Source organism: Mauremys reevesii, linkage group 6, assembly GCF_016161935.1.
Source record: "Mauremys reevesii isolate NIE-2019 linkage group 6, ASM1616193v1, whole genome shotgun sequence".
In the NCBI taxonomy this organism is placed as follows: Eukaryota; Metazoa; Chordata; order Testudines; family Geoemydidae; genus Mauremys; species Mauremys reevesii.
The window spans coordinates 29,595,208-29,607,594 of record NC_052628.1 but is presented as its reverse complement, the minus strand read 5'-3'; the positions used below and the strand labels follow the sequence as shown (position 1 = coordinate 29,607,594).

At 38.3% G+C, this 12,387-nt stretch overlaps 1 protein-coding gene across 1 annotated transcript in view; it reads left to right on the top strand.

Annotated features, from left to right (window-relative positions):
- HCN1 (hyperpolarization activated cyclic nucleotide gated potassium channel 1) overlaps positions 1-12,387 on the top strand; it is a 288,556-nt gene that overhangs the window by 215,195 nt on the left and 60,974 nt on the right. Inside the window, exon 5 of the mRNA XM_039542782.1 lies at positions 12,016-12,162. Coding sequence (XP_039398716.1) covers positions 12,016-12,162 — 147 coding nt within the window. The remainder of the gene's footprint in view (positions 1-12,015; positions 12,163-12,387) is intronic.

Below are 12,387 nucleotides of genomic sequence, written 5' to 3'. Positions count from 1 at the left end.
GTAATTACCCTAAGTTATTTAGTAGAGCTGAGAGCTTTAGTAGTATATAGTTTTATTACTCAGAATTCTGATAACAGGACATGGACTAGAGCCTTTCTTCTCTGAGTTGCCAGTTCAACTAGGGTCCAAATCAGTAATGAAAATTGCTTATCATCTGGCATGTATCTGACGAAGTGGGTATTCACCCACAAAAGCTTATGCTCCAATAGTCTGTTAGTCTATTACAAGGGTAGGCAACCTATGGCATGAGTACCAAAGGCAGCAAGTGAGCTGATTTTCAGTGGCACTCACACTGCCCGGGTCTTGACCACCAATCCGGCGGGCTCTGCATTTTAATTTAATTTTAAATGAAGCTTCTTAAGCATTTTAAAAACCTTATTTACATACAACAATAGTTTAGTTATATATTATAGACTTATAGAGAGAGACCTTCTAAAAACTTTAAAATGTATTACTGGCATGCGAAACCTTAAATTAGAGTGAATAAATGAAGACTCGGCACACCACTTCCGAAAGGTTGCCAACCCCGGTCTATAAGGTGCCACAGGACTCTTTGTTGCTTTTTACAGATCCAGACTAACACGGCTACCCCTCTGATACTTATCATCTGATGGCACTTTGAAGGCAGTTCCCCTACTATGTAGTTGATATTAACTGGCAGTCTACATAATATAGATGAACAGGAAATTTCCAAATGTTTTTTGTAATAAAATGCAGTTTCTTCAAAATTGAAATTTTCCATGTGAAAAGTCTGATTTTCTCAACATTTTTTAATTTACCTTCAGAAAAATAAAACAAAATACTTTATTTTGGTTTGCTGAACTGAATCAAAATGTTTTGTTTTGGATCGGTTCAATATTAAACTGTGTCCTTGAGCTACCACAATGCTTCATGGGAGCTGAAGTTCAAATGCCCATGCCTCCATTCTCTCTGTGCTGGGCTCCCTGGAAAGATTACATCTCCCATGATGCATCACAGTCTGTCCTCTGGTTGAACTGCTGTGGTGCATCTTTGAAGATGTAGTCAAGCTGTAGTCTCCCATAGAGGAGAATGAGGCCATGGAGCAACAAAAAAACAACTCCTATGAGGTACTGCAGCAGCTCAGGCAGAAACTTCAAAGTCAAAGTGACCCAAAATGAAATGCTTGGCCATTTCTAAATCAGTTTTTTCTGAATTTCCCACTGTATGAAATTTTTTATATTTCAACGTTTTGTCCCAATTCAGGATGAAAACAAATGTTGTAATATTGAAATTTCCTGTGGGATGTAAATTCCGATTTTTGACTAACTCTACTGTTAAGGACTCCATGAGCATAGAGACTGAACTCCATGGTTCTCCAGCAAAAAAAATGAGACTCATGACATTTTACCACAGGGAAGAGAGTAGTATTGACTCCATGTTGTATTTGTTCTGTGGGCAAAGAGAGGACTTCAGTGTCCTGGGTATCAAACCAGAGACCTTTCACAAGATCTAATATTAACACCAGAAACTTGTTAAAAATAAGTATTACAATCTGAGTATAATGTGCTTATAAAAATACATTACTGATATTACTGAGTCATGTGCTACTCAGAATGGTAAAAAACGGAATAATCTGAAAATATTTTAGCATGTGTTTTTTTATTTAACATTTTTGTCATAGCCCTTTCAAGACAAGACAAGATTGTTATAGAAATATCAGACAAGATTGCAAGTTGAGATGCAGTTCAGCACAGTCATCTCAGGCTAGGTTATAACACTGGGAAGATTAGGCAAAAGGAGAAAAGGCTTTATTTGTCCTGTTTTATTAAAAATAAATCTGCACTTATCTAAGTAGTTCTGTGGATCCTAGCAGTCCTCATTCAATTGAGCTTCACCAAACTAACTGTGATTAGCTTACTGAAATCCTGAGATGAACCCAATTACTGCACCTCTATGGTTAAGAGAGTTGTCTACAATTCCAGTGTAAACTGCTTTTTTATGGAACATGAAAATAGAAGCTATTTGCAGCTGATAATTGAAACATAAAGGCCTTGAGAATGCTTACCATTTCCCATGTTTTCTTTGTTCTATCACCAAATTTGTTTTAAATCCATTTAGTCCCTATAAGTTGTATTATATCCTTTTGGTTTCTAAAAAAACATAATTACAAGCACAAATTATTGAATTTTAAAGTGATCCCTGAGGATGCAATGCCATTATTTACATAGTTGCAGTTGCATAGTAGGTTTTTCTCCACTGGATTATTTATTATTTAGGTTATACATGTGTAGTACTCTAGATAGATTATATATATATATATATAAATACACAAATACTGATGCTGGTTCTGGAGGTATTGACATGATCAACACTCATTACATAATGGATAACAGGCTTAGCAGTTATTTTTGTTATCATATATATAATTCATAACTGCCAATGTTCTTGATGTGGTACAAGAGAACACATATAAATAGTCCCAAAGGAGTGTGATCTTTATACATTTTTTCTTTCTATTTTAATATTAAACACAAGAAATGAAAGCACAATCCTCCTATTTTAAAGTTACATTGTACAATCCCAGAAGAACACATAAATCCAGACCTCCAATATATACTTAAAAGAGAACTGCAATTTTTTAAACTTCTTTTAAGGGCCAGATTTTCAGACACTGTCTTCCAGTTATGAATCAATCTCAGTTCTTCCAAGACACTGAAAGACCTAAGGCTGTGAGCTCAACCAGTATCAAAGGTCAGCATTTGTCTATTATAGGGGGACAATAAATAACTCACACAAAACACCACTGTATTGAACTTTCAATCCTCGTCGGTTTATATTTTCTAAGTTTTTCCCCTACCCCAAATGGAAAGAGAGAGAAACTTAAATTTAAAGAAAAGAGCTTAAATTAGACTTGTAGTTTATTGGGCTTCTGAAATGTGAAGCTCTATGGTATTATGCAAGCTTAAGGCCCAGCTGAGGTGGTTGTCACTGTTGCTGCGTTCTGCCCCCAATTTGTTGAATTGTAGTGCAAGGTGACAGTTTCGGTATCATTTTGATTCTCAAATTGCCTTCCTTCCTGCTGTGTTGCATATACCCATTGTAATGATCTCCTGCATGGTGTAGTAGTGTTATAGGTTCTTACTGTTCTTGTAGCATGCAGATTTCAGGCTATGTTAGAGCACTGCGGGATTTGGCCCATAACTGTTCTAGGGACCTAAACTGCTTTATTCCATTGAGGGGTTTTACAAATGATTTAAGTGGGGCTTTTTTGTTTGTTTGGTTTTTTCCCTCGTGGCAATTATAGACAGAGTTTTATTTTTTCTAAATATCTGTATAAACTATTCTCTTTGTATAAGGCTTTGACTTCAAAATTGGAAACTGTCCTATAAAATATAAGTACATTTTGCACCGTTCTGTTTTTACTTTGTTGATTTTTCTCTCTGCCCCTTTTTAATCATAACTCTGTTTTCTTTCCCTCTCAACATATGATTTATTTTACATAAACTTATTATATGGCATCTGAAAAATGTGTGTGTCATTAGCGTTTATAATGTATTATTTTAATTTATTTCAGGGAGCAGGTTCGCATTTTTTAAACTAGAAAGATAATAAGATAATACAACTTTAATAATGATTTTATGGTTTTCATAGGGAAAGTTTTAGAGGAGGCCTTAGTGAGTGTTGAAAATCTAGCCCTCGTTTTCACTAAGTGCATAACACATATAATTTAGGCTGCATTTTCAAAACAGCTCATCTCTCATTAATTTCTCACTAATGGGGAGCTGGAATCTCTTGAAAATCTGACCACTTATTAGATACCTGTTAGGTGCTGACATTTTGGAAAACTGGCCTTTACAAGTCAATCCTGTAAGGTGCTTAGTGCTCTAACTTTGATCCAGCAAAGCAATTAAGCATGTGTTTAACAATGTATGTGAGTAGTTCCATTGTCTGCAATGCATGTTCTTCAGGTTAAGCATATCTTTATATGTACTTTGTTGGACTGGGGCCAGAGTGCTGAGCATCTTGCAAGATGGGGTGCTAAGGGCCAGATTTTCCGAAATGTCAGCATCCAACAGTTCTCATGTAGGTACCTAATAAGTTGTCAGATTTTCCAGAGAGGCCAGCAGGCTTTTAGACACAGGAATGAGAGGCAAAGCTGTTTTGAAAATCAAGAAAACAAAAAACAAACACACATATGCACTTGATTTACAACAATCCATTATGAAGTTTCTTACAGCATCCTTTAAAGCACTGGATGTTTATCACTGTTAGAAAGAGGATATTGAACTAGCTGGACCACTGGTTTGATCTGGTGTGGCAATTCCTATGCTCCTTTGTTGCTCTCTTTCACAAACCTGCCTTCCCTTCCTCTCACATTTATGCGCCTGGACAAATGCACAGCACATCCATCTTCTTCCCTAACTCCCCCTTGCATGGAAGTAATAATTGAGGACAGAACGACCATTTTGTGTGCAATAAAACAGTGATTCTCAACCAGGGGTACGTCTACTTCTGGAGTACACAACAGTCTTCCAAGGGGTACATCAGCTCATCTAGGTATTTGCCTAGTTTTACAATAGGCTACAAAAAAAGTACTAGTGAAGTCAGTATATTTCATACAATGACTTCTTTATACTGCTCTATATACTATACACTGAAATGTAGTACAAAATTGATTTGTTTTATAATTATATGATAAAAATGAGAAAGTAAGCAAATTTTCAGTAATAGTGTGCTAACACTTTTATATTTTTACGTCTGATTTTGTAAGCGAGTATCTTTTAAGTGAGGTGTAACTTGGGGGATTGCAAGACAAATCAGACTCCTGAAAGGGATAGAGTAGTCTGGAAAGATTGAGAGCCACTGCAGTAAGACACACCTGAATCTTAGCTGAAATTTTTCACCAAAACAAACTGAATATTGTTCTAGCTTCAAAAGATTTGTGATAAGTAGATTTTGTCCTTTCATCTTTCTGTCAGCACAGGCTGGCCTGGCTCTTCACTTCTCGGGATCAAAAGCAGAGGATATCACTGCATTCTGAGGTCCTCTGGCCAAAAGGCTCTAAAATATACAAGGTGTGATTAAAGTAGCTAACCAGAGCCTAGCAGGCAGAGCATACTCCATTTTCCTTTCCCTGACTTCTTTAACATACTGGAATGTTTATAAGTTCTGGAAGGGGCCAGTTGGTCATCCGGGAGGAGATATTGGGAGTTGAACGAGGCTCTTTGAGATTGGAGAGTAAAATCAGATTAATCAATTATTTTTAAAGTGATACTCCATACCACTGGAGATTCATCTCTTACTAGTCATCAACTCGCACTTAGAGATGGGCAAACTTTGGGAAGCCTAGTGAGTTGAACATTTCTCAAACTAGTTTTAGATGTGCAAAACTAATGGGAATTTATTAATCTTTTCTCCTGTAATTTAACTGAATGATTCCTTTCCCTGAGGCTATTCCAATTGGCTGTGCAGTAGCTGCATACAGTCTTAATAATAAATGAGAACAAATATTTTAAAATAATAGTGATTAAGCTGAATAACAATACCAGAAACATGGTTTTGTGGAGAAAGAGACGGCTATGCTATTAATTAGGAGCAAAAGAACCTTTCCACCAATCTAGGCTGGCACAACTGTGTGGCCTACTGTACAGCACATACAGAGTCTGTATTCATTTTTTTGCTGTTTTTTTCCCCCTCTACTCCCTTTCTAACCCCTTTTCACACATTTTCTCCTGGTCAGAATGTGATGTCTCCTAGCAACATGTGAACTGAAGTCAAACTGCCAATATATAGCAGAGACAACCTAAGCATTCAAATATTATGAGTCAGGCCTCCAAAAATCACAAAATTGGCTTAAGTCATGAGAATCTTAAAAATAAATAAATCTTGGGTTCTTTTTACTTGCCTTCTGCCTTTTGAGCTTTTATGATTCAATCATTAAAGCTGTTCTCCATACCATGAGAGCTAGAAACTTACTAGTTTTTAAAAAATGAAGGCTAAGAATGTCAGAAAATCACTATAAGGTAGGACTTTAAGAAACACACTTAATATCATGAGACTCATGATAAATTGCAAGAGTTGGCAACACTTTTAAGTGCATTTGATATTAGACAGTTTCTATTCATAATACTACGTCTAACATCACAAAGGAAGCAGTGTTTTCTAGTGGTTAATGGAGGAAACTCAGAGTCTGAACTCATAATTTTTATTTCTAACTCTCCCACTGTCTCATTGAAAGACCTGAGGCAAGCTAATTAATATATTTGTGCCTCAGATTACCATTTTGTGAATGAAGGTTAATAATACCTACTTCATGTGGGGTATTGTGAGGCTTATTAATTAATGTTGTAAAAGCACTTTGACACCCACTGGTAAACAAGTACTATATAACTTGGAAATATTATTAATTTTACAGTTTCTATCTCAGTAAAATGTTCACGTACTAAGCACAGAATCAAGTAGAAAGTAGAGAAAATTCCCACTGAAACACAAATAACTGCACTAATGAAAGTGAGCAGTGTACATTAATGACAAAGCAAATTGCTGTTAGTATCAATGTTCTCTTCTTCAAGGTTGTTTGTGTAGGAAAGTCTTCTGTGAATCTCTATTCTATGTATCTCAAACTAGCATACATTTTTAACGAGTGCAAAATGTTGAGATTTCATTTTTTATTAGCATTACTCAAATATAGCATTTGAAAATTTCAGTATGCAGATAAATTGTAATTGATTTGTAGGATAACTCTATTTGAATATTTTTAATGGGTAACTGATCTTAAGTAGCTACAGACAGAACACAGTACTACAGCTCCACTTACTATGGGGCAAGCCAGCCATGAGCACACAGCCTGAGTCTCTCAGACGGGTCCTTGAGTATTTCTTTGGATTAAAAGAGGGGGAGGAATCCTTCCCCAAGGTTGCAGAATGGAAGTGCAGAGAGAGAGGCTAACCCAGACTAATGTATCCTCTGCATGCTGCTGAGCTGTTAACCCCTCACAAAGCTAGTCACCACACCATACAGGGAGAGAACACCGCATGCGTAGACCCATCAAATCCTGTAACCCTTCGCAAAGCGAAAACTGATTCTAATGGATTTGTATGCTTCACCTGTAGAAGTTGCACATGCAGGGCAAGATTTGTACCATATTTAATTGAAAGGACATGTAAGATATATGTACCTCTAACTGCATTGTAGTGCTACCATAGTTGGAAATGCCATGGACATCACAATGAAGACCATGTTGAGTTATTCATTTAAAGCAGAGTTCAGGTCACCTAATTAAGCTTGAAAATACACAGGAAGAAAAAAATTAATATGGACTCTCAGAATAAAGAAAGCAATGTTCAAGGTAGTTTCCACCCTCCTTTTAACCTGTGAGTTTCCCCATCTCTTGACCCCTGCTACCATGACTGAGTGCCCACAAGCTGGAGGTATGGAGGGGGCAAGGTGAACGGGGGACATGCAGGCAAAATCACTTGACTGGTGAAGCTTGTTGCTCTGCAATCATGGCAGCTTTTCCATCTGGTGAACCTCATACGCTGTGTCCTATTCACACATTTTACAAGGTCTGTTGGATTGGGACTTCCTCTTCTGTAAGGTATATCCACGAGAGGTTGGGTGAGGAGCTGGCAAGTCTGTAGTATTGGAGTCAAGGAAGCAGACAGGGCAGAAGACCTAGAGACCTCAGGAGGCAAGATATATTTAGAAAGGGGAATGTGAGTCCCTCTGACGCTTGGGTCCTATGGCTGTTCCAATCTCTAGACCTGCTTCCTAGTTCTTCTTTGAGTGGTGGCTCCTAAATGTATTCTACTGTTGGATACGCATGTGCTCCAGGCATATGAGACTAGAGGATTTTTTCCAGTAGCATCCATTGTCCAAGCCTGCAGTCTTCCTTTCCTTATGCTCTGAACAAAGGACATAAGATGTGATGTTGACTGACAGCCTCTCTGGTTTCTTCTTACTACTGTATGATCTAAGATGGAAGCCTCCAGTGTCCACAAGCTGTTCCTTCAATATTGAACCTGTAAATAGTATATACTTTAAATATTGTAGATAGAAAAATGTGATTAGTTATTAGTTAAGTGTGTTAGCCAAGTTACTGAGTAATTACCCGACATCCACGTTGGACCCATCCTTCCCGGTATGGGACACCAATTATGCCCAGGATTCCAGGCTTCAAAAATAGAGGATCCTGGCCCCATTCCTTCCAGTTAGTGATGATGACCAGAGGTGCCTCTGTTATCTTGTAGAAGCCCATATTGCTGCCAAGTGCAGTATCTAGCACTCCTTTCTGCCACAACCCCAACAAACACCAGAGTTCAGATTTAGAAAACACCTTATGGAGCATTCTATGAGGCTTCAGTTGGAACTAAGCTTCTGGTAGTACTGGTGGCACACTCCTCAATGCCTCCACCTGAAGTACAGTATGTCTGCTCAGCTTATAAGACTCCTCATCTAAGGCTCAAGACAAGGGTAAGAAACCTCCCCTAAAGCCTAGAGAAAAATCTCCCTGCAGATCCACTTCAAAGAGAGGGGCTGATTCCCCTACACCCTCGAGGTCAAGTGATTCTTCCCATCTGGTTCAGGAAGCTAAAAGGCCAAAAGGATCATGGTCTTGACTCACAGATTTTGAAGACTAAGAGCCCCTCCGTATTGGGATCAAGTAAAGAGAAGCATGTACATAGGGCCAGTACAAACTCTAATACCCGCTAAGAACATAGAAGGCACTCCATATAGCGTCGGCACTGAAACATACTTCCACGCTGGCACCAAAGGTTTACAGGCAGGAGACTCTTCAAGCCCTGGTGGTGGGTGACAAATACACCACTTTGAAGAATAACACCATCCTGCTGGATCTGGAATCGCCCCTCCTATCTGACCTGGTCCTTACAAGAGAGTTCCTGGCACCATTGGTTGTATGTTATGAGAGAAATTGATCTTGCATCTCCTCTGTAAGTTGGGGTATTTCTTCATCAGAGGTTTTGATGAACCACTTCTGGAGCCAACATTCTCCTCACTGGGTGATTCCGTTATGGGAGAAGGACTATTATCACCTCCACTGAAAGATAGCAGCCCTGATAGAGCATCCAGAATTTCCTGGGGTCCACCAGGCCCTCATAAGTTGGAGCTCAGTTTGAAGAAGGTAGGCTGATATCCAGGTCTTCTTTTCAAACAACTGTAGATGAAGCCTCTATATTGATGGAAACTGCCATTGGGATGCACTGGGAATCCTGCCTTAATTCCTTGGGTTTCCCAGGGAAGTTCACTGTGGAGGATTTGCCCTTTGAGGGTGACAACTTGTTTAGATAGAACACTGGTGAGTCATTGCACTCATTAAGGAACTCAAGGGTAATCCTCTGTTCCCTAGGTATATAGAACCAGCATTCAAGAAGTAGTACATCAGACAACTTATTATGCCTAGACAATATCACAGCACTTCTGTCACCACAGAACATATGAACTGCCATGAAATCAACAGAGGGTGCAGTACAAAAAACTCCTTTCTCCTCTTTCCAACTGCAATCACCTGTCAATAAATACTTTTGACAGGAACTTTGAGAGCTGAGAACCAACCCAGGTGAAATGTCCTTCCATATCCAAAATTTGATTTGGTATCCAACTAGCCCATTTTCTCCCATAGATGGCAGACAAATGCATTCTCAATGTCTTCCACTTCAGTTATGCCATAGAGTTCCTTTCCCCTCCTCCTTCAAAACCCTCTTCCCTGTCTGTTTTCAGTGGCCCACTCGCACAAGAAGGTATTCTTGCAAGAAGTGCACTCCTTACTCCAATAGGGGTCATAGAGCTGTTACCATGTTGGCATTGGGAAAAGGGATTTTATTCCAAATACTTGCTGATCTCCAAGAAAAAGGAAGGATGGAGACCCATCTTAGACCTCTGGTGCCCAATGTCTTTAACCAAAGAGTTAAGATTCAGGATGGTTACCCTGGTATTGATTATGATATCCATAAATATAAACTAACGATTCCTGGCTCTCAACATGAAGGATGCCTATTTTCATATAGATATCCTCCCCTCCCACAGGAGGTTCCTGAGGTTCATGATAGATGAGAATCACAGTTAATACAGGGTGCTTCCTTTTGGAGTGGCAACATTGCCCAGAGTATTTATAAATGTGTTTTCAGTAGTTGCAGCACACATCCAGTGCCACAGTTTGATATTCTTTCCATCTCTAGACCACTGGCTTCTGATAAGGAAATCTCACTAGGAAGTAGTGGCATCAATCTAATCTCTGCACAGTCTTTTAGCTACAAATTTATGTGAACATAGAAAAATCCACTTTAGCTCCAACACAGCCCATAGAATTTATTGGAGCAATTCCAGACTCAATCAGAACCAGAGCGTACCTCTCTATGGACAGATTTCAGTTGAGAAACATTGAGAATTCAATACCGCTGGGGCCCTCCCCCTTCTTGAGTGCTTCTTGTCAGTCACCCACACAGGAATACACATAGGGACCAGCAGTTCTTTGAGTTGTGTGTTCTGTGTCTGTATTCCAGTAACCATCCTCCTTCCCCTCTGCTTCAGATTGTAGAATTTATGCACAGTAGAGCATGAGGTTCAGAGCATTAGGAAAGGAAGAACATGGGCACAGACCAATGGAAATTACTAACACAAGTCTTCTGGTCTCCGGCACATAGAGTGCATGCATACCCAACAGTAGAATACAGATAGGGATGACACATATCTAAGAGTTCTGATTACGGAAGGTAGGTTACTTATCTTTTAGTTCCATGGCTCTAATTCCAAGCATACATTCCAGTTCCAAGTCCCACCCTCCATTCCTCTAAATTCATACTCCATTCCACATGAAAGTCCTTTTTGATGTTTACTTATTTAAACACATCCAGCTCCTCAAATTGCACATCTTTAACTCCAACCTCAGGATTAAAGAGGTAGAAATAACACAATATACAGTTTTTTTCCAATAACACTTGTTGGTAAATGAAGCTATCTTACTGAGTTGGAAATTAAGGTGACTCAATTTAGTGGTTTCAGAGTAGCAGTTGTGTTAGTCTGTATCTGCAAAAAGAACAAGAGTACTTGTGGCACCTTAGAGACTAACAAATTTATTTGAGCATAAGCTTTCGTGGGCTACAGCCCACTTCATCGGAGGAGTTCTATGTGTTCATTGAGGTTGGAAAGTAAAGGGAGTTTGGTATAGGCGTGAGGATTCTGAGAGTGCATTTGGGTTTTGTAATGTTTGGATAGCAAGGCTTTGAGGATGGTGTGGATGTTAATATCTTAACTGGTGATTTCTTTGATTTTAGTGATTGCATTGCCACCAGTATAACCTTAACACTATACGTTATTTAAGTTATTGGGCACATTTACGGTATATAAAACATTTTTCTTAATAAAGTACAGACCCCTTACAAATCATAGTTCATGTGTACACATCATGAATGGAAAGTTATCCATCTCCATAACTGGTGCAATAGCGGACACCATGTCAGCATATATGCTGCTTACTTCATATCTTATATCTGGCTATCTGACCTTATATCTGTGTCAATGACTTTCCTTTAGAATGATCTTTGTTTTAATACCTTTTTGAAAACAAACCTTATTACAGATGAATCACCAAATAGCTACACTGTGTTTGTTTAGAATGTTCATTTGTTAAGCAGTTATCATTCAGATTTGTTTAACCTGATCATTTAGAAGGATAATTTATTTGTTTTATGACTGTTTTTACATTTATCAACTCTTCATATGGCTCAATTGTTCTTTTTTCTGACTTGCCTTTTTTGAATATACCAGGTTCTTTGTTAACCCATATGTTTTATAAATAACATTATATCAATTGTCAATGTTTGGAATCAACTTCAATCAATGTGCTGTCACCTGTCTTCCATGGGTATATTGTGTTTCTTTGTAAGATAGAAGTTTTTGAACATTGCTTTTCCTTTTCTTTAAGCAACTGCATTATTTAGCTTTCATTTTACAGGCACTTTAGATGGCTTTAGATTGTAAAAGAGTAATGCACTGATCTTTTATTGACTTTCTTCTTCATTTTCCATTTTTTTTTAGTACAAACAAGTGGAACAATACATGTCATTTCACAAGTTACCCGCTGACATGCGCCAAAAGATCCATGATTACTACGAACACCGTTACCAAGGCAAGATCTTTGATGAGGACAATATTCTCAATGAGCTCAATGATCCTCTTAGGGAGGTAAGACAAAAAGAAACAAACAAACAAATACAGTTCTGCTTGATTCGGAAAAACTTTTCCTCCTTGGTGTGGGAGATTTCTATGCTAATAAAAAAACTATTTCTGTGGCCATTCTGTACTGCTTTAGAAAAACGGGCAGGAGAGGAGCAGTTTATTGGCTAATAGTATTATATTATTTATTTATTTATTTATTTATTTATTAACTTACATAGCATTTTCATTAGT